At 37.5% G+C, this 23853-nt stretch overlaps 2 protein-coding genes and 1 long non-coding RNA gene across 3 annotated transcripts in view; 2 read left to right on the forward strand and 1 right to left on the reverse strand.

Annotated features, from left to right (window-relative positions):
- LOC126855937 (uncharacterized) overlaps positions 1 to 23853 on the reverse strand; it is a 202518-nt gene that overhangs the window by 83405 nt on the left and 95260 nt on the right. The gene's annotated exons all lie outside the window — the stretch shown is intronic.
- Positions 2092 to 4025, forward strand: LOC126855935 (SAGA-associated factor 29). Its single transcript, XM_050604021.1, has 2 exons — positions 2092 to 2324; positions 2857 to 4025. The coding sequence occupies exon 2, from the start codon at positions 2940 to 2942 to the stop codon at positions 3822 to 3824; it is 885 nt and encodes a 294-aa protein (XP_050459978.1). The 5' UTR covers positions 2092 to 2324; positions 2857 to 2939; the 3' UTR covers positions 3825 to 4025.
- On the forward strand, positions 18277 to 20404 carry LOC126855936 (uncharacterized). Its single transcript, XM_050604022.1, has 3 exons — positions 18277 to 18360; positions 19069 to 19283; positions 20256 to 20404. Exons 1-3 carry the CDS (start codon positions 18353 to 18355, stop codon positions 20348 to 20350), a joined length of 318 nt encoding a protein of 105 aa, XP_050459979.1. The 5' UTR covers positions 18277 to 18352; the 3' UTR covers positions 20351 to 20404.

A 23853-nucleotide genomic window follows, 5' to 3' on the forward strand; every position in this document is an offset into this window, starting at 1 on the left:
CTTTTATATTTTTTATTTTACATTATAATATTTCTTTTTTAAATATATATATGAAACATATATACACGCACACAGATGCTGCAATTACACTACTTAACTACAATTTTGAAATTGTGTTGTAACAACGATAGATACCATATCAACAACATACGTAAACAATACACGTACACACTGATAGCACGTGTGACACGCATCTCGTTGCGGATAGTTCATCGCAAAGTTCGTAAGAGGTAGAAGAGGCACACGTTAAGATATATCTACAGTAAAATATATTGCACCGTAATCGGCAGCTGTACACACTCGTGCACGCACCGGTATATACGGTACCGTAAATATATAGACGTGTTCGAGGGGATGAGAGTGGGAGGGGGAAGGGGCAAAGCAGCTCCGCTTTAATGGAGTTTCCGCGACTCGGGATTCTCTCAAGTTCTCTACACGCGACGCGTCCTATCGACGTTGTTAGCGCGGTTAGCGATGATGTACGGCGTGTCCGATGCGCGTACGATGCACTATAGTTGTCGTGATATGCCGTGCGATCGCATATCTGGGAACGGCGGGTCAACGGCGAAATCGCCGTTGCGATTTATCGAAATGGATACTTTGATTGCGCGGCGCAACGCGTCTTCTTGTTAATTGGCAGCGGTGAATTATTATCGGTGATTATTAATTTCTTGGTGTGCAAATATATGTTTGTTTTATCGCCAAATTATGACAAAAATCTTTATTATTACATCTCATTGTCAATAGCAGAAACATCTCAAAAACTGAGAGCAATCATTATTTAATACAATATTTCAATAGTATTCGACAAAAGCAATTAAAAACGATTTTTTTTTTCTCATTTTCTGGGCATGTAATTGTAATTGTATATTTTAACTATATATTTTTTATTTTTTTTATGATAGAGTTTAAAATCTATTATCAATTTATGATGCGAATTATTATTCATTATACAGAAAATTTCGCGCAAGTGGGTGACATTACGTTTATATAATCAGAGCAAGATATAATATCGCGGAAGGATGAGTTTAATCAAGAGATTAGAGATTCAGTTTTCCCATGCGCTGGCCGAGTGTGAATGAGTTATGGCATTCTGCGGCGCTATCGATGCTGTTAGCGCGGTTAACCTGTTGGCTGTTAGCGATGATACATGCCACATTCAATGTATACCTTCGCTTAGTGCCGCAGCCAGTCCGTCTATGCGATACGATGTATGATTGGATCTAGGAACGAGTTTTCCTTAAGAAAAATTATCGACATATGGCCATTTTTCACATATCGAAACAACTTTATCATTGATGCACATGTTTCATAAGTAATAGAGTGCTTGATGAAAAATTTAATGAAATATCTTGAATACTAGTAATAGCATTAACGTGACATAAGTCATTACAAAAAATATTATTAAGGAAAATACAAAAAAAAAGATTATCTATTCACTATAATGTAAAATATATATTAAATATTTAATCTTATAAATTGAATTCTTTATTATATAAGAAATTGTTTTTTTTTATTTACTTTCTCATTTATTGTGAAATTTTAATGTTATAAAAAAATTTAGGAAATACACTGTAGTGTATAAAAATTTGCTAATATCCGATATTTCGAAAAAATGTGTTTTCTAAATTTATTTAACAATATTATATTAAATAAAAATCAAGGCAGAAAAATTATGACGAAAAAGCTTCTCATTTGACGTTTAATATATACTTGATTGTAATTTCATTCTTGCAAATGTATAGGTATTAAAGTTTTTTTTTTTTATACGATTAGTATATCTAATGCTTAAATAAATTGTAGATTCTAAATTAATTTGTTTATCATATAATTATTGATTAAAAAAATTGATCTTTATTAATTAATTTGATATAACTTGTCATTTAATTTTTAACTTCATATTTCATCATTCACTTCAATCGCTTAAATTAAAAAAAATTTATATTTAAATATATTTTTATACATATTTAACGAATATATAAATAAGCTTTTATCGGATACTAGTGACTCAGCGCTGCAGCAGACAATACTATCACCAGCGCTATTACCAGATTATTTTCCGAGTTCGTTGCGAGGTGGCAGCATCACCTTGGTAGCAGATGGAGCGGTCTACTTTAATCGGAAGATAGTGGGGGTAGCAGTGTGGCGCAGATGCGTGCGTACGATCGAGCGCGTAACATCTCAGTGTCTTTAGTGTCGCACGCAGTTCCGTGTACTAGAGTGACGTACATACGGCAGCCAGTGTTCTAGAGCATTCGATCGAGACGTCGCTTTCGGGCGAGATATATCGACAATTCCAGTCGGATACGTCAATTCGCGAGCGGGTGAGTATATTTATTGATCCATTCATGCTGCGTCGATTGTCGGCCATTTTGAGACAAGCGCTGTTGTCGCACGTGGTACTCGTACAACTCATAGTACTCATCGAATTATGTAGTAGAATGAGTTACGGAATTGAATGGATTACGCTCTGTATTAATGTCAAGCAAAGTGACATAAGAAAATTCTCATAGAAAATATTGAGATTTTAATTATTTCATGAAATAATAAAATCTTATCACGTGTATTTGGTATTTAAAATATTTAACATCAAATTAAAAAATATAATGCCGTCGTGCTAGGTGATATTTTTCAAATAATTATTTTTTTTTTTATGTATAATATTTCTATGGCAAATATTAATATCATATGTTTAACGCGATATTTAAAACTGACACTCTGTGATTTTTCACGCATTAGAGGATTAGAGACAATTATGTATTTAATTATGTGTATATATAATTCCCTATATAATTATATAGGGAAGTGCTATATTGAGTTACCTAAAAACATATATTTTATACATTTTTGTTGCAGGAACGTGATTGAAAGCATAATCGATTACTTTTTCAATTACTGAAATCAATATACGGTTACTTGTAATTTTCATATTCTTCACAATGCCATTCACGGCAAATGCGGCAGCGAGTCAGATACAGGAGCGTCTGAAGAACATTTATAATCTCGTACACGATATAGAAACTCAACGCATTCGCTCGGAGCACAACCTGAACAACATCATGAAGACCCACGATAAGGTCACGCCTGACGACAAGGTCTCCCCTTACTATCAACAGAAGCTGAAGAACTTGTATAACGCCGCGATGAGCGACGCTCAACAGGAAGAGGAGATCCTGCGCAAGGCCCTTAGTAAGATAAACGAGATACGCACTATACGAAACGAACGACGCATACAGGCGCGTAACGCCGGCAACAAAGAGACTATCAGACGCGGAGCACTGATGAAGATGTTGTTGAGCACCGCGCAGACTCTACCTCTCTACGTGGGAAAAACGCCAGATGCCAAGGTGCCACCGTTGTGCGGTGCGATACCAGCCGAGCCGACATATATCGCGAAAATGGGTGACATGGTGGCCGCTCTGGTGAAAGGCAACGAGGAAGGGGAGAATTGGATACTAGCCGAAGTCGTGCAATTTAATCCCGCGACGAACAAGTACGAGGTCGACGATATCGATGAAGAGCAGAAACCACGTCATACATTGTCGCGAAGACGAGTGGTGCCGTTGCCGTTGATGAGGGCGAATCCCGAGACCGATCCTCATGCCCTGTTCCCGAAAAATTCCACGGTGATGGCGTTATATCCGCAAACCACCTGCTTTTACAAAGCGATCGTAAAGCAGCTACCGACCACCGCCACGGAAGAATACGAAGTTCTCTTCGAGGATGTTAATTATCCGACTGGCTACTCGCCACCATTCAACGTGGCGCAGCGTTATGTAATTTCCATCAAAGAGAGCAAGAAAAATAAGAGCCAGTGTAAATAAGTATTATTACTTTCTTATTTTAATTCTTTAATTTTCGATTTTTTTTTTTTTTATTAAGAAGACGCGCCTGCACACGCGCGAGCACATAAAAAAGACTATACGCGATTGCAAACATCATAAATCTTTTTTTGCAATACACATGTACACAGTACATATATATATATATGTTTAAATAATTTATGTAAAATATTTATGAAACTCTATTACAGATTTTCTCTAAAATATAAAAAAAAAGTTTACATCTATATTGACTTATGTGTTAAAATACGCTTATAATATTTGATTTTTATACGATAAATTAAGTTTTTTTTTTTATTATACGCTCAAAATTCTCAAAATATTTAATGCCAAGTCTTTTAGCAATTATGTTTTTAAAGTTTGCGAATTGCAATTTATTATCATTTTATAATGCATCACAATATAAAAATGTGCTACAACGATAATAAAAATATATAAACTACACACACTTCATAAAATTTATAAATCTAATTTGTAAAAAAGGCTTAATATATAATATTTATATAAAAGTATAACGAAGAAAGCAAGTTTATTTCACAAATAGCACAACATTTTTTTTCAGTTGTAAAATATAACTATCTTGATGTATATCATGAAATTTCTATGAAAGTGTCGCAGTTTGTCATTATGATTAAATTTAAGCGTACGTGTGTGCGTTAACCGGGAGAAACAAGCACGTACTGACAGTTAAGGTCCTATTTCCGCGATACTACCCGTCGTCAGAGGTAATTGACGTAGATTATAGGACGATAATAGCGGTATCCTTATGTACGCGGGTGGATCTGGACTTTGCTGACCTTTCGCGGAATCGGTTCTCCGTGACTGTCCGAGTAATTTCATCCTATACGGAATAAATCTTTCTCTCTCTCTGTGTTCGTCACGAAGCGAGACAGAGGTAAAAGCGAACGCAAAGGGGAGAGAAAACGCGCGGAATAGAGGGAAGATAAAGAGAGCGAAATATAAAAGCGGCAGCGGACGAAAGCCTGCGAAGCCGCGAGTGCGAGAGCGGATCGAGAAAGATAGCGGATGAAAGAGAGAGCACTGCGCAATAATTGATTCCATAATCGGCGGCTGCTGCCAGACATCAAAGCAACTCGGTACCCCCAGTAGATCGGCCCAGCTAGTTTAATTCTCATTCATTATTTAACTTAACTACCCCTCGCATCGAGTCATAAAAAAGTACTTTGATTCGGCGTACGATGCGAACACGGTATTTTTCGCCATTTTCCTCGAAATTAAACCTGAAAATTTTTCATTGATTTCTGGTTGCCGTCCGGATAGAGCTTACTCGTTGAATAACGTATCGGAGAGCTTTTTAATTGAAACGCGAAGCTGGATCCTGTCGCGCGAACAAGGTATTGTATGTAATAATTAAGGAAGAGAGATATACATTTTTTTTCTTTGAATAGCTTTTTTGAAGCGTGTTATTGCAGAAGAATTCATATAGATGTACTATATTTTTATGTCAAAAATAATATCTATAATATGTAAGATAAAAAAAATTTACGTATACATTTTTTTCTTTTAATTTTGGATAAAATAGTCACTATTCAGTAATATCTCAAAGCAACTTTTATCTCTTTAACACTACTCTCGTAATAATAGAAATTATCTAGCCTATGTAATGGCTTTTATATGCTTTCTCGTGAAAGTTGTAACGACCGATTTTATCTGGTCTATGGTAGTTTCCCTAACCATATCAGAATTCACCTCGAACCCCAGGGTCGGTGGGATCACATGAATTTAGCAAAACGCACGATCTCGTACCCGGAACCTTTTATCCACTCGTACTCGCGCTAAACCACAATCGAAATCGCGTTTGCAAGTACGCCGCGCTGTCTAGGATTTCCGGCAACCATTAGTCGCACTCGATTGTTCGATATCTTTCCACTTTCAGATAGTAACCGTCGGTGTGTCGGCACACAGAAGCCATTCTCAGTTCTGGAATTAATTCAACCGGCGATTAACTTCCGCGTTGAGGGGTGAGTTCTGTCCGAAACGGCCTTTGTGTGTTCGATCATGTGTTCGGTGTGTGTGTGTGTGTGTGTGTGTGTGTGTGTGTGTGAATGTATATATATGCTCAACATACGATCGTGTGCTGCTGACTGAACTACGTTCAAACCGCGGGCGGGCGTGCGTTCGTACGGCGAGTCTAATACAAGTGGACTTGTAGCATGCGAGCAACCGGAAGCCAAGGCGAACTTGCGGCCGAAACACGCAAACCGTACTTGCTTTTCCACCCTTGGTCCCCGCGAGAATAACCTCACCCCGTGATTCTCCTCCGGCCACCTCCTACGACTCGTTTCCTACCGACCGGTTCTCTTCGTTCATTCCTTCCACGTTTCAGTTATCCGAGTAATACTTCTCCTCCGGCTTTACCTTGCCCTGCTTCCTTTTCTCTGTCTCTCTATCTTTCTTTCTCCCTGCTACATTCTACCGCTGACCTCCTTCCGTATCGTGTCGTCCTTTTCTCCTCTTCGTATAACCCGATCGCGGCAGGTTCACTTAACCCTCCGGTAATGGCGCGCTGTATTTTTCTTTGGCGCTCGTAATTACGGCCGTGCGCTCTCGCGAGCATATTTTATTTCGTTCCAGATCGATCGATTCCGACACTGGTATCTGTCACTGCCTTCTCGCTCTCTATCTCTTTCTTCTTATCTCGCCGCAGGCTTCATCCAACGAAACACGCTACTCTCCGACAACCATTAGTCTTTCTTTCGATAAATTGGTGGACCAGAGTGATTGCAAGATGTCACTCTCACCTGTCTGTAACATTTGTTTGTAACTCGAATGTTAATGTGAGTCTCTGTTGTTCGCGTTTGATTGGAACCATATCTATAATGATTTGATAAGATTCGCGCATCTCTCGCCTGTCGACAGTTAATTTGAAAGCGATATATTCCATATATTCGCAGCCGTTTCTAGAACGCGTACTCGACTTAACTATACAGTCGGAGATATTCTATCGATCGGATTTACAACGTTTTTCGCAGCGAGGTATAATTCAGTGCGCTCTCGACTATAAAAGAGATATGAAAAGATAAACTGTGGCTGGCCCATTGAGACTTCACTAGGTTCATTTAAGTAGTACTCGGGGGCTCATTGAATTATTGATACCGAGGAGTAAATTGAAAATCGATAAGCGATCCAGTGCAATTTATAACTTCGCGGCCGTTTCTGAAGGAAGGAGAAAAAAAGAGGTGGAGAAAGAGCGAGCGAGAATGTGCGAAACTTGCACAGTGGGGGATTATAGATCGTATGTTGAACGAGGAGAGATCTTCCGGATTTTCATTTTTTAATTAATACGCCACGCGCAATGGTGGTATCCAAGAGAAGGGATCGATAAGGTCGGCTAACGAGCTGCCAACCTCTAATCCAACTTTACCTCGAAAACTGTCGGAACTCTTATACGATGTGGTAATGAGTTCTGGCTGTTGAACGAAAGAAAAGTCACGATGTTAATAGCTTCTGCCTTTGAATCTCTCTCTCTCTCTCCCTTTGTGGGCAAAAAAATCGCGCCGTACGCGAAACGAATGGCGACGACGGATTCTGGACAGCGGAAGCGCGTGCTGCTGTCGGTTACTACCTCGTGCCGTTGTGGATTCCGTTTAGTCTCGTTTAGACCGCGCGGACAGACCGAGGAAATAAAGCTCTCCGGAACGGCCGCGAGTACCGATTCGATCTCGACCTATTGGATTTTGTCGAGAGCAATTTCTTCCCGAAGATCGCAATACAATGTTCCGCGTGGCGTGCGCCACGTTCTCCCACCGATACCGGCGACACTTTAAACGAAACGATAGCGTATAACCAATATGTGACTGGAATGCAACTACTTTTAAAGTACAGCATCGAGTCGGCTCTCCGGACGTCTTATGTGTACACGAGTCGAATGCGACGATACCGCGAGGGAAATTACGTCGCGGCGAAAGCCGCTCGCGGAATAAAGTTCTTGATATAATTATGAATGATTTTGGGAAACGCGTACCGTATTATTTCAATTTGCCGTAATAAGATTCTTGAAAGAATATGCCTTCATATCATGTTGAAGTTTTAGGAATTATCACGAGATTTAGAAATAACGGAATATTTAATTAATAAATAACTTTTTAATAATATGCACGTTTCTCGCAATAATTGTGAGTCACTGCGTTGTAAATTTCTTTGTATTTCTCTTATCATTAAAAATAGATTTGACTTTGTCGCGGACAGAGAACATCGTAATAGTAGCGCTGTGCGTAACGACGCACAGTATATACTCAAATTACCAATTCAAGTCTAGTGCACACAAGTACAGACAAAGATGACTCTACATCAAGCGGCGTAATGTCTCGCTATGAGAGGACCGCGAGACATTCTCCGGCTGTCAATGCCAGAAACGGAGCTTTCTTACCGACTCGAAAGCGTTCACGACGCCGGCAATTTATTACGTTTTTCGTCAACTAGGCATTAGGAGGCAAAAGGAAGAGACAGACGCATTGATCGAAATTCTGGCTTACATACATATTTCAACGGAGCATTTATCTCCCGCTGTACGAGATTCAAACGATTCGACAGCCCCAATGGCATTCTCGTCCGTGGACGCTATAGAAATACGAATAATTCATAGGCGGGTCGGCTATTCGCTAATTAATTGCGTTTGCCAATGAAGGCAGGGCGGTTTAAAACTTCCTTCATAATTCAGGGCCATAATCGGTTATCGCGGTCATTGCAATGCGGCATGAACGTCGATGAAATCAAAGTTTATAGGCGATTTTACGACAGCTTCCTGATATGTAAAGGAATTTTTATATGAAAGTTGCTAATTACATAATTACTATAGGACATTATATTTTAACAACCAAATGATAATTTATTAAATCACAAATTATAATAGCAATATAAAGAGCTAATGGAAAGTAATGATAGTATTCCTAATATATAGGGTGGGCTCAAATTTTCTGCTAGACTCTGCAAGATTTTATAGGAAATTTTTCTATAAAATCTTAAAGTCTGGCCTGGAACGTTTGGGCCCGTCCTGTATATTACAAAAAAAAATTGTTATTTTATTGTATATTTTATTTCTAATTATACTTTATGTTTTAAATAACGTAAACTTAACAGCCTAACAAATAAATAAATTATAATCATTAAACAATTCCAAAAATAAATCTACTAAAATGAGCATCTCTATTTTTATAATGCAAGAAATAATTTTCTTATTTCAAAATCTGATAATTCGTAAATAGCACGCAAAATTGTAATTTTTCATAAGGGAGGTCGCGCCCATGGAATTATCTATATGCATCATCAATGCACCGGCCGACCATTCGCGCTTTCTCACAGGTCGTAAGGTTGTTATGAGACCGATGACCGATGTCTGAAAAGTTATTTTTAGATCGCATCGTAATATTTCAGTGGGTCACCGAATACGTGTAGGTAAGCCATGATTAATTTCTATGTCCCATCAGCGACATTAATTTTTAATGTACGACCATTGTTATGGGAATTATAATAATTAGCTCGGAGCCTTCTACGCAACTCGGTTGACTGTACAACAATGTATGCGGCTTGAGTTCCCAACTGTGTCGTCCGTCGGTATATCTTGATTCTGTTTAGCCACGCGAGAATACATTATTCGCGTATATGTATATAAGTCCAAGTTTATATTCATGTATGAAATATGTGTGTATATATGTATGTTGCAGACTCTATGTAAACTCTATTTTTTCTACAAAATAGTAAACAAACAACATTCTTTATAAAGCGCCAATTTAAATTCTCGCTTTATAAATATGTAAAATCTTAGAAGCCTTTCAGAAGAACTGATTTTACAAATAGTTTGTGACATATATATAATTCATTACTTGTAGGTTGTAGGTAACAGGAACTTTAGTCACATATAACCAACTAACTAATGCTTGACCGCTAGGAAGAAGCGTTCTTATATGAGTAAATATGTGTTTTTGTATATATGTGTAGAGTGTAGACTCAGAATGTCCACAATTACACAGAAGAATACACAACGGGCCATTTTGAATGCGGAGAGTTCTGTGGGATTCAGTGTCACCTGTAAACTTTAGCCTAGAAGTTACTTCATGATTCGCTTGTGCCCTATCAAGCTTAGCGAACAATTCAGTAAGTCCTCGGTTGCTACCATAAAGACTGTATCTGCTTTGATGATTATATATATATATATATTTATATAATCAAAACAAAGAGTCTTTACTAGTACTCTAATATTTTTCCAATATCCTTATAATTATATTTTATTGTTTATATTTATATTTTATAATCCTCTATTTTCGAAGATCTTTTTCTATAAATATCGTAAAGAATAGAAAGTTCTTGCTATTATTTGAAATATCATCAAAAAATCTGATGTACACAAAACGTATTATAACGGCATCATCAAAAAAACTAATAAAAATTGATCGCTGAGAAAGAAAAATAAATTTCTATAAATTTTTCTGGAGAATAATAGAACAATATCTCTTTTCGTCGGAGAAGAATCGATGAATAATTCATTACTTTCTGTCAAAATTAAAAACATTTTGCCATTCGAATATATTACGTAATATAAATCTTCTTTAACTTGATTCTACATTTTCTTTTCTTTCATTTTCTAATATTTATTGTCTAATATATTTTAATTGCGATAATAAGACCAAATTTTTTATCATTATTTTGAAAAAAAATTTAAATTTAGATATTTTGAATAGTCCAACAATATTTGATGGTTAAATTTTTTGAACATGCAAACTAAATCCTTTATCGATTATATCTAAAAATAGAGATTATATCTAAAAAAATCGATGAACTATACGAGAGCCATTACTATATACGATCGAGTCGCGGATCGTTGGCCATCGATGACGGAGATCGCGGACACAATCGACGCGTTCGCTCTCGCGGGACTCGTTGGAAGATAGCCTCGGGCTAACCGGTGAACCCGACCTAATTGAATTTCGCATACGAGCGCCGCGACGATTCGTCATTCCGGCGTCCAATTTGGACGCGAGTCTCGCGCTACTCTCTTTCGACTGTTCGCTTCGCGTCAGCTATCGCGTCTTTCATCTTCGTCCCGTCGCGTCGGCTGTCAGGACATCCAGCGTCCATCACATCGACGCGGTAGCAGCATTTTGAAATTTCATCAAAGCGACATACTCACGCGTGTTTCCTATGCGCGCCGTTCGCGGCTGAATGCGTAGAGCTAATTGCACTTACCTGAAACAAGAAAAAATGAAATACAGTTAGCATGATAACAGAACGAGGCCGCGATATCGATCATTTTTTGAAAGAGAAAGAGACGAATCAAAACGCGTAAAACATTATATTAGACCCGTTAACGGAAGAGAGATTCCTCGCGAAATACGCTAAGAATATTGCCGCGGAAATTACAATGTCCGCGGGGTGAATTCATTTTTAGGGGGAATATTCCTAGGAGAAAGGCGCATAAACGTTGTGTGTATAAATTAGTAACGAATTTTCGCGTTTCAGCTTTGAAGAAACGCTGGAAGGCAACGCTATTGATTTTATGCTAAATTACTTCTAGTAATAATATACAAACACCTGGGCATTCTGCATAAACTGTAAATCGAGGTAAGGGCAAGAAACGCGGCGGAGAAAGCCTGTTGTTTCTCTTCGTATCGGCTATAAGGAAATAAGGGAAGGACAGGCTTCCTCTACCACCAGAGGCAGCTGCTTAGGTTCTCACATAGATTAACCCAGGTAGTTTCTGTTCTCCTTCGTCTAGGAGACAGACCTTCGGGCTGCCAGGAAGTCGCTTGCAAACTCGATGGCAAATTGTCGAGACTCCTTGTCTCTCTCTCTCTCTTTCTCTCTTATTGCTTACTCGTCTCTTCCTCTCGTAACATTTATCCTCCCTTTCCCTCTTCCGCTCTCTTATCCGCAACGAGTCGTTTCCATCCATCGAGAGCTCGCAAATCACAGACTGGCGATCCGGTTTCGACCAAATTATCCGGGAAATTCCGAGCGCAGAGGCGTACACTAACATGGCGCGTGGTTATACGGTACCTGCGACTCGCTTTGCGATCGAGATAATCCTCGTCGATACACACGCCCAACGCCTGATCGCCTTAGGATTCGATGCTCTCTATTCGCGAACGAAGGAAGCCATAATTAGGTCGACGAAGAGACAAGCTGTATTGCAATATCTTATTCAGGACGCGACATCGATGATCAATGCTTGAGAATTTTTAATCGCGCATATTTTCATGAAGAATAAATATTAAATTCGAAAGCATATTTCTACGTAATTTTTCTAAAGCGCTTCAAAATAACTAATTATAATATTTATAATTACTATTTAATAAAGCAATGAGTGTGCGCATGTGTGTGTTTGTAATGTATATGCGCTGACTTAATTAGAATAATTTCATAAAGATTAGCATATTATATTCTAGCAGCAAAAATGGTGCTTTACAAAATTGACGCAATTATAAAAGAAAAGATTAACGCTTTAGTGGAAGAATCATTTATAAAAATGAGTATTACACTTTTTTTTAAGTATTGTCATACTAATTGTGCAGAGATAATTAAATGTAAATGACTGAAGAGATTTTAACGTAATACAGTAAGTTAAGTCTCTCTCTCGTTCTTTCTCGCCTTGATCAAGCTTAATAAAGGAACATAATTAAGTTATTTAAACCTTTTAATTCATTTCGTTATTTACATAAATTTTACTTTAACTATATCTCGAATTTTTTAATTAAGTGTTTATCATTGTATGTATAATTTTTTTCTATTATATGCTCGTATATGCGTTTTTCTTGGTTGCGCTCATCACTTTAGTTTGCGTTCTTGACGCTCGGAAATTTCTCAACCCGTTTTCTCTGATCTACCTTTTAATAAATGATTGCGAACCTCTTTGCTCGAGCAACAAACTTCGCCCAGTGAGGAAAGGCGGACTTGTAACTTCGTAACTTTTGCGACAGGTATCGAGCAAACTTGCTACGTACATTAATATATACTGTTTATCCCTAATCTTTAACTACTTTCCAGTTTCAAGTCTCGAGAGAAATGCAAGTTGAGATATTCTTGGCTTGGCTTGTTCTTTTTAATCAGTGTCGGTCGTTGAGTTTTCGTATCGTTCATAAGTATTTTCAGAAACTATTAAACGAAAGTAACGCACAAAAAATAAATGTAACTTTATATATTCGCTACCTAGACTCTGTACCGATCAACTTTTCTTAATGTGAACATGTAATGAATTCTTTTTTATTATATTATCTTTAACGCATCTTTGAGAAACATTGTAATGTGTGAGGATCAGTATTTTATTAATATTATAAATAAGTGTTTATTCTTTGTTATGTCTCTGCATTACGTAAAGATGCTGAATAGACATCTCTCTCAGATAGCTTTTAATATTCTCCTAGCTCTTGAGCGAGAGTAAAGCCGGTAGCGCAAAATTTGCTTTCAACAAGGATTCGCTGCATCCAACTAGCGTCGCGCAAAAACGCTTTTACAGTTATTTTTAATCCATTCGGTGTGCATATAGAAAATTCATGAAAGCGCGAGAACGCGATCCCATACTATTTCTTGCTTGAGAAAGCACGCGAAGCGCGATAGCTCGGCCGGCCTACGTTTTCGCGTTTGCATGGTAGGACTATTGTTTACACGAAGGAAGCCGAGCACCAATTCCGTGAGTTGGAAGTCGGCATGCAAGCCAGCAGGCAAGCAGAAATGTTACGTCAACATGATATGACGGGCAGAAATGGTATACTCTATTCGCGCGTATTTCTCAAACAAAGTGCTAAAAGTTCTTCTGAAACACAAGCTATACTTCATCAGAATTAATCTCGCTTTTATCTACTCGTTAAATTAAAAGAAAATAATTATATCTCACGCATATAATTCTACATTTTCATAATCCGTTGTTATTAAATGACAAAAGAATTTATTATGATAAGCGAAAAAAGAAATAATATTGTAATATATCTTTTCTCTGCGAGAAACATCGCATTCAAATTATAATTATTAAATCGAATGTAGTAACGCTCGATAATGTGTGATGTATACGATAATTCATAAAAAAAACCGATAATAGAGGCAAGCGAGAATGGCAATTAAAAATAATGATTCCAATAAACTCTTCTAAAGTCGACGTTAGCGAAGCTGGACGCTCAAGTCCGGTTTATAAATGCTGGTAATTTGGAGATTCTCGATGGTGGACATTTGTTCTTTTTTTTTTTTTGTGGGCAGAGGGAAGAGACGAAGAGAAAATATGCGTTTGAATGGAACCACGTTGAGAGAAGTCGTGGAACCTGCTGTTGCGAAGGGACAACTAATTAATTCGTCGACTGCAAGAGGTAGCACGCGGCGAGACGGTTGTTCTTTCGCGCAATCAGGATTCGTGGATTTCTCTCTAACCCAAGTTATTTGTATTAATTAAAGAAACCCAAAATTAGTCGCCGTTGGATGATCGTTAGAATGCTTATCGTCGCCCACTGGAGGCGGACGGCTGTATCCAAAAGACATAAATGCCCGGCAAGAGAAGTATATATATTCTCCGTAAAGAGCCTCACGCTCTATCATTTGAACAATCGGTGATTAAATTTTTTCTTTTAGCAATCATGAAAATCAAAAGGCGTCTCGCAATGTTACGCTTTTGTCGTCTTTCTTTCAATATATATCAAGCAATATTAAAATTATGCGGAACAATGACTATGTTAGCTGCAGAACGAGAGAAATAACGAGTATATTTTTGAAAATAGCCGCACGCCGATCAAAGTAAAAGCAATTTGGAAAATAAAAGCGTGAAACACAATCAGAGATTACTTTTATGTATTATCCCCAGACTTTACTCAAACAGATTGCTTTCGTGTGCATATGTATAATGCAAAACGAATAAACGAAATATTTTCTCCCGTGTATCTGTTGCAAGTAGCAGATGGTACCATGATAATATTTTACGCGAGCTGAGAGATCCGAAATACGACATGCCAGGTGCCGCTTGCGATGTATGTAAACTCGAAGTCATTATGCAACGTAAAATACCAGTGTTTGTATTCCATGTTTTATATCGATTTTCACGTAATAAAATATAATAATATAACATCAAAATAAAATATAATATCAAAATAATAATTTACTATTATATATGTTGTGCAATTAAAAAGAAAAAAAATAGTCAAATTTTACATTAATTTATTTCATTTTAATAAAAGAAAATTTTCTTAAAAAAATTAATGACATTCAATTGCATATTGTTTGCACATTTTAAAATTATTTGACAAAATTTTATATATATATCCGTCACAGCTGTTATATAGAATTCCCCTTTCGTCATCTCAGTTGAGATACACTTTCATCGAAGACAGGCTCAACTCACGCAAGATTGAATCGATCGATAAAGTTTCGTGCATTTCGTTGCCGCAATTTCAGACAACAAGACAGTTGCACGCTGACGATGATGAGCCATACGACTTTCATTCACGACGCCTCCTTTACATTATATAGGGGAGCGTCGAGTCAGCCGCACATGTACATTACATTTTGGTCGATATATACGCAGATACATGCTATGTACACAATATACATGCACGTCGGTACACAGAAATCTATAATACTCTAGGAAGGATCCGCGGCGGTCTTCTACGTGATCCAGGGAACGAAGCGACGGATTATTTCCCTTAGGGCGTCGAAATCGGAAGCACTTTCGTACCGAATGACAGGCAGGTGCACGCGAGGGAAGGATCGAGAACCGTTCGACAGGATGACCGAAATAGGAGGGTTCGATTTGCAAGAGTGGCGCACTCCCCTTGCCGACATAAGATTTCCAAATACAGACATCTCCATCGCGTCGTGAAGCCTTTCGTCGAAAGCTCGTATTCAATTCCGAGTCAGCAGGATGAGTGGAAGAGAGGTAGCTTCTCCTTCTTAGCGAATGCGAATAAGTGGAAACGGAAAAGTGCAATAAACAACGTATTTACACAAAATAAAAGCCAAGCGAATAAACTTAAGGAAAAGTTTGTTTTCACAATCTGCGGATGTGGAATAAAATAGAAATTTTAAGATTCCGTACTCCGCTGAACTGCACTATTTAAGCTTCACGAAGGGAAAAATGTTTTCAATACGGCGCGGCAAAGTCGACGCGTTACGTGGATTTTGGAAGAAAACAAAAGCAAGAGAAGGTAAGGGAAACCTCGGGTGGGAGATTTAAAGGACGAGATCAAGTAGTATATTCAAGATGGTAAATGCGCGAAGGAAGGTGGCGAGCAGAAAGTAGATGGTGGATCAGAGCGACTAGGATGAGATCAGATCAGATCGGTCGCGCGAACAGCATTGACGGCGGCGATGGTAAACTCGTGGGCTGTGGTAAGCGCAGAATCGTGTCGCGGATAAAGTGGTACCCGTCACTGTCTGTCAGCAGCCCTTGTCGCAGTTTCTCTCTTCTTCATCCCCCTAGCACGACCCGACTCGGCGTCACACTCTCTCCGATTCTCTCGTGCGCCCTTCCTGCCATGGATGCAATATAGCGGTCGCTATAATTCACGTGCGTAGGTGTGTGCATGTTGCGCGTAGGTGCGACAATCGCGAGCGTCGATGAATCAATCGCGTCATCCGTTACTTTCTCTCTTTATTTTCTCCTTTTTTATTTGTTTATTCAATGCGTGAACAATGATGTAGTATAGAATTTTTAGCTATAGGTTTTATCAATTGACGGAGAAAAATTGTCAGAATAAATAACAATATGCAATGTATAAATATATAAAGTAATTTATGCATATTTAAATCAAGAACTGTGGAAAATTTTGAAAACTTGCTTTTGTGCAAATATAAACTGAAATAATAAAAATATTCTTTATATATATATTTTTTTTTACATTGCCTAAACTATTCATTTTTTTGAATTATTTTCCAATTTAGAAATTTCTCCGATCCGTATATTTAGTTTCAATTATTATCCTGCTTTTAAACAGTAGATGCAGAAGGAATTGATCTCTGACTAAAATAAAATCTCATTGCAAGAAACAGAAAGTTATATATTAGATATAGAAATAGAAAACGGCAAGAATAGCAAACTAATGACGGACAGACATATCGAAATGAAAGAGAGAGAATGAGAAAATCAACTTGCTCTTTCACGCCTTTGATGGAATATGATACGAGTCGCCTGATGACGGATAGATTCGAACAACGCGTTTCTCGTATACATAGAGCGAATACATGTGGTGCCGACTTTGCACATCGCATCGTATATACCAGTCTGCATACACGCACGTACAAAGTTAGGCGTCTACATGCGTACACCGGATAGTACAATCGTGTATACCACCGGCGTGTACACCACGAAAGGATAGCCGAGAAAGCCCCGAGGGCCCGTCGGAGGTGAGAACAGTACGTTACCCTCGCTCACGTATGCCTCTCCACCTTCTCCTCCTTCTCCTCTATCTCTTCACCACTCTTTTCCTCTTATCCAATGTTCTCCATATCCGTCCCTTGTTCTCGGTGCCCTTCGAGAATCCATATGTTCAACTCCCTTTCCTCTCTTTCTCTCTCTCTCTTTCTCTTGTTCTCATTATATTGACGCATTTTTCCTTCAGTCACCGTAACTATGGCAATCCTTTTTTTTTTGAAAACGCTTTAATATCCTGACGTGACATCAAAAATATGCAAAAATTGTGCATGAAGATAGTGATATTATAATCTGTATATATATATATATATATGTGTGAAGGTATACGATTGTACAGCCGAATCAATTATCTAAAAATATTAATTCTTTCAAAATTTGTCTTAAATAAAATATATTCTTGATACTATCGACTTTATCATTAGACAAGAAAATGATTTCAGATCCCTATTTATGAGTTTAGCATATCCGATATATAACTGGCTCGTCTGGCACGATCGGTAATGACATCAACATGTGGTGCACCTGCATCAAACGGAAATGCAGCTCGTATTTCACACCATTTAATTTGACATTAATTGGACAGCTTGTGATTAACGAATTATTGACATATATAATGCCATTACGTTTGTCAAAAGTGAACGTTACAACTATAACCCATGTTGGTCTCGTAACAATGGGCGCGGAATGTACAAGTTTAACATTAATTATGCGTTCATTGAACTATCGATGATTATGATGAACCGGAAATGGATATCATCAATATATAATATCAAAAATATACTAAAGTACACACAAAATACATAACAATATTTGCTCTTTATATTGTTTGCTTTCAAAAAATGTCCATCTTCAAAATATTGACCTATGTTTGCTCGTGGCGGACGGGTTAATAAAAGGGACTTCCAGACATGACGACGGTTCTTGCAGGAAAAGCAACGATACCATGCGACGTAGGAGCCGTCATAGTGGATGATGCGAAGTCAACAATGGCGTCCGGCCGTCGGTGATGAGAGGAGAGAAGAGAGATGGTCCATTAGCTCGACTGTCACTCAACCACCCGACTGGCTAGTACGCATTATGTACACACCCACCCGGATGCGTATCTCTATGGTACGCATGGCATAAAAGTTATGCCAGCATTAGAAGAAAAATGTCCCGGTACGTTACTATCTGTCTGGTCGTACGCGAAAAAAAGTTTGACGATACCATAATCGACAGTACAATGCCATCTGTCTCGTTTTTCTATCCAGTAAACGCTTATCGATGTACTTGTTTAAACAAGAATATTTATTTTACTTTACTTTGTATATATGCATAAAATATAGTGGATATTATATAAAAGTTGATATAGTTGCAAAAAAGATTATGATAATATATAGAAATTATTTAATTTTATTTCATTGCAGATTATGTGTTATAATGGAATTCTATTACGCTAATATGTGATAGAAGTAATTAAATTAACAATGTATTCGTTTAGAGATTACCGATCTTGTAATTATTTTATTAATTAATCCATAATTAAAATTAACCTGCATATACAAAATATAAAATACATTAGTGGCTAGACAAATAATTACAAAGATTATTTTGTTTGTTTCATTATTATTGATATTAAGTAATAGTAAAAAAAATATATGTGTTCAAAGAAAATTTTTAAAACGTTATAAGGAATATATAAAATATCATATCAGAGAAATGCCGTATTTGCAGAAATAATCACAAATTCAGATATTACAGATTAACTGATATTTGTGTACAAACCAGATAACGCAATAAATAGCCATACAAGTACTTTAAATGCAATGTGTAATCAAATGTGAAGCGCTAAATTAATGTACTAACAACAAATATATTCGATTGCAGAGTGGATTGTTTGAGATTAGTCCATACATCTCTACGAAGAATAAAGTTTCGTGAAAAGAGGAAAGAAGTCGTTGATTCAAAAAGTTTCTGCAGAACTCTCACGCCTTTAGTCCCGGAAGATTCGTTGGTGATGTTTTTCCATCTAGGAAAACCAGGAAAGAAAATAGGAAAATCGAGATGCGAAAAATATTCTTTAAAATCCGTAGAAAGAGTAGGTAAGTTGGACACTAAAGGTTGAATATATATTCACGCATTGCAATGCAATCTGATCTCAAATTTTTATACGTGCATTCAGAATGCAACATTTTAATTCAAACATAATATAGATTATACTTCATTGACACTAATGATATTGCAAGTATTAATATTCTCTATCGAGAGGAGAGAGAGAGAGAAACCTATGATTAAAATGCAATACAATACACAACTCTCAATATGAGTATGAATATATGTATGAATTATTAATATCATCGATTTTGTGAATTGGTAAGAAGCGAATTGGAAATTTCGTTACGCAATACACAGAATTATTTCAACTCCAGCAATTTTTGAACAACGCTGATAAATATATATATTTAAATAACACAGTTTACATAAAGATTGCAATAAATTTAATGCAATATAAACGCAAAGATGTTAAATTATAAAATTTTTTAAATATATATAGATAAATGTAATTATATATTATCCTCGAAATAGAGAATGATAACGAAGTTACCATAATTAATGAAAAGTTGTCTTGTCGCGTGTCTCATTGTCATAAGTCTCATTGTGATAAGTCGCGCTTTTCTTGTCGCATTCTATGAATAATATACTTGTGTCCCTTTATCGAATAAAATCAAATGGCAATCAAATTTTGTGCCCGAAGTATACTTAAATTTTACATGTGTTCATTATTAATATAATATTATGTAATAAATATCGTGGAACAAATAAATTTTGATTTCATATTCCAAAATTTTTATAAATTAGAAATGTATGTTATATCTTAATATTGTTATCTCTCTTTCAAATCTTTTTTCTTTTCTATCATTTTTAAATGTACAGTTTCTTCATTAAGTGGGATTTGCAAATAAAAAAAACTTTGGATTAAAAAAATTACTACAAGTTATCAAATAAAATTTTACAATAACTGTGTTTTTATCGTAAAAAAAATAAGAGAAATACTTTTTCTGAAATTTTTTTAGATATTGTCCAATTTGGTATGTATATGAGACAATGTCATATTTCACATTGTCAATTGGAAAAACACGAACAATTGCGAAATTGTTCGAATTTTTAAAATTCACGTGGAATCGCAAAAAACGTGTCGGGATTCCTAGAACGTGGCTGGAACATGGATTTCACGATGGTCGTCGATCGCGCATACTGAAGAGCGATCTTATTGAACAAGCGAGCAAGTAGCCGGCGAAGAAAGGAATTAATGCAATTCCAATTAGCTGGGTCGGTTAGTACCGCACTCGGTCCCCGTTGGTTTTGCGCTCCTTTAGAAAGACAAGCCGCCGCCAGTCATGGAAACCAGTCAGCAGCACGTACAAGGAGATAGGTCTCGATGGAATTGACCGAGTAAGACTAACCGGATAGGCATGAATGCGTAGATGAAAGAAAGAGAGAGAGAGAGAGAGAGAGAGACGAAATAAAAAGAGAAAGACTCGCAACTGTTCAAATGGGTAGGAGAGAAAACGAGCGATAGGGAATAAGCGAAAGACGGACATCAGCGAGCTCGCGTGAATCTAAAAAACAGCGACGGTCTTATAAAGACAGAACGAAGGAAAGCACGGAACAATTGAGAGGAAGAGATGGAGACAGGCGGAAATTGAGAGCGTGAGCGTAAAAGTAGGATATAAGAGATAACCATTCCGAGCGAGAAGTGCGAGAGTACAAGAAAAGGCGGATCCCGTGAGATGTTGGGATACCTGGTCCTTGGGGCCGTTGTCGAGGGACTTCGCCGCTAGATTTCGACTCAACAGAGTAAATCACGTCGAAGTGTAAAAATGAAGGCGGGAAAGAACGGGAACAGAGTTTCATTTGCCTAGAAATTTTCGATTACGTGAAACAGTAAAACGCTGACGCTGCAGTCGCCACTTCTTTCCGGAAAATGTCTCTCGAATTTTCATGCCATGTAAATGCTCGCTCAATTTATGCGTGGCGGCAAGATTCGACGGATTTGTAGATTGAGATCAATTGTAGCATCATGGAACGTTAGCTATCGTCTATGTCTACGATTATTGGCTTAGTGTCTTGGTTTAGTAAATCGAAATAGGATCAATGTGTATTGTTCGTGTGTGCTTGCATAGTCTCATAATTTAATATTCTTACTAAATAATTAGGCTATAAAAATTATAAATGCGCGGAAAAATGTTAATTAAATTTTGCGATAAATTCTGCGTATTATATTATTTAATTTAATTTAGGTCATATTGTTTTTAAATAAGAAATCGATGTTACGAATCGGTTCTTTTCTCATATTTATGTCGTTCCTTAAATTTTCAACTCCTGCTTCATTTTCTCGCGTCTCCCCTTTTGACTACACGGCATGGGCGTAATTTCGCAAGTTATTAATAATTAACTCGGAATTACATTCACCTGATCGTTGGATAATACCTAATAGCCCGCGATATATCCATCTAGCACGCGACGTGCGATACATCAACTTTTAATCGCGATAATCCGCACCCTTTCACAATTGGCTGGCATATAATACTCATACATACATGCACATATTTCTTTTCTTTCCCTTTACGGAAGAAGTCCCCCGATAGCCTAACTACTGCATAACGTGCCTAAATTTATTCATCCTCGTCCCTTTTCTCTGTGATTCTATCCTATTCACGATTCTCTCAACGTCTAAGAATTTTCTTTTTAGCATCGTTCTGCTGTATATAAAACACTCTTATTAAGCACACATCCATTTTATTTCACGCGCGAAATATCATGATTTTCACCAGAATAAAAAATTTTATATATATATATATATATATATATATATATATATATAATGGCTCATATTTTAACGAAAATAAAATTTCTGCTAATGATAGTATTCAATTTTGTAAGATTTGTGCGGAACAAGACGCCATTGTCTCCACTAAGAAGAGAAACTTCTTCGAAGAATGTAAAGAAAAGAAACATTAACGCCGAAGTGGCGAAGAAGAACTTTTCAAAGATAACGAGCGCGACTCGCGGACTTTTCATCCGTTGGACGGAATTCGAGTGCTTGATGTATCACAACGAAGATATTTCTTCGCGCGTAAGATGGATCGCATCGTTACGGCGCGGTGCGGCGCGGTCGTGCGAACTTTACGGCTAGAAAAGTGCATGCATACTTTCAGAATGCGCGTCGCGACGAGGAGAGATCTAACGAGTCCTCCTCGGATAATCCGGTTAGGTAGCGGCGAGATTTGATTAAGTTTTAACTTCGGTTCACACGGAAGAGGCGCGGATGAGAACGCGGACATTGGAACGAATTAAGTGAGTTTTACTTAGGGGGAGAGAAAGAAAGAGAAAGAGAGGAGTGCTCGCGAAGAGAACGGTCCTTCGGAAAACAAACGTGCTCTCGGGGATCTTTTGCCTTACTACTCGCCTGCCCCTTTCTTTTTCGCGCCCAGCGTCATTCGTTCCTCCGTCGTTTTCTTTCTCTTCCTCCCTTTTTTTGTCGGTTACCGACGAGAAAATCTCTTTGCAACCATTTTATTGCCGCAGAGGATAAATAAAAATAAGTTTAAAGTTCGGTATAAGATGTTCTATAGAAGTCCACGCCTCCCTCCCCCTTGCCCAGGAGAATCGTATTTCAGCGTAAAAATCTTGGCAATCCGAGTATGCCAGTGGTCTACGGATTTCAAAAGAGAAAGAGAGAAAGAGAGAGAGAGAGAGAGAGAAATATGTTTGGATGCAAGAGGATACGAAAGCGTTACGCACGTGACTCACATGATGAACGCTCCCGAATATCACGGCGTTATATTTTCGTAAATCGTAAAGTCCGCGTGATATTTCTTGCTCCTGATGTGCAGCAATATATATCACAAAAAATTATTAATTAATTATTAATCCATTTATCTGCCTATTTTATTTTATAAATGCATCGTTGTGCGAAATAACGCTTTGTACGCTCTAGTAGATTGAACCCATTAATTTTGTTTTTCTTCTCGAAAACGCGGAATCATAAGTGGCATGTATTAAGAGCGCTATCAATCGATGGATGAATGTTCTTGGTGAGAATGTAATCTGTGCATGTCGATTTCAAAGAATGGAAAAGTGCGAGATCTCGATGCAAATAACCGGGCGAAAGGGGACAGCGTGCGGCGTAATTGTGATGTATGAAGTTAGAAGCAGATGCATGGAGACGGGGTTTGATGGATGAGAAATCGAGGGTTTCCACTCCGCGAAAGGCGAGAGAGTGAAATGAAATAACGCAGTGGGGAAGCTCGACGTAGATTACGGTCGATGCCTCTCTTCCTGCATTCCACCGGCATTCGACAAGCTCTCGATTCATCTTTCATGCGTGTGTTCATGCTCGAGCTTCTACCTGCGTCATTCTATGAGTGTGTGTTGAGAAAAAGAAATGCTTGTCTCTTGCCTACATTTACGATTTCAATGCATTTGTATATTTATAAAAAGAAGTCAATGTTGAATACGCGAGTTATTTAAGATTATTTTTTAATTGTGTCTTTAAGATTATCATATGTCATAGGCTCGAAGAAAGATAATAATAATAAAAAAATAACGAATAAGTTGTATCTTGTATGCTAATAATTTCTATTCTCTTAAAACTAAATTGTCATTTGT

This window comes from Cataglyphis hispanica, chromosome 17, assembly GCF_021464435.1.
Source record: "Cataglyphis hispanica isolate Lineage 1 chromosome 17, ULB_Chis1_1.0, whole genome shotgun sequence".
Lineage (NCBI taxonomy): Eukaryota > Metazoa > Arthropoda > Insecta > Hymenoptera > Formicidae > Cataglyphis > Cataglyphis hispanica.

Excerpts from the sequence above, each read along its gene's own strand:
- LOC126855935 (XM_050604021.1), top strand. The coding sequence starts at position 2,940 with ATGCCATTCACGGCAAATGCGGCAGCGAGTCAGATACAGGAGCGTCTG.
- LOC126855936 (XM_050604022.1), top strand. Across the intron at positions 19,284-20,255 it reads AAAATCCGTAGAAAGAGTAG|ATATTGTCCAATTTGGTATG; the intron begins GTAAGTTGGACA and ends AAATTTTTTTAG.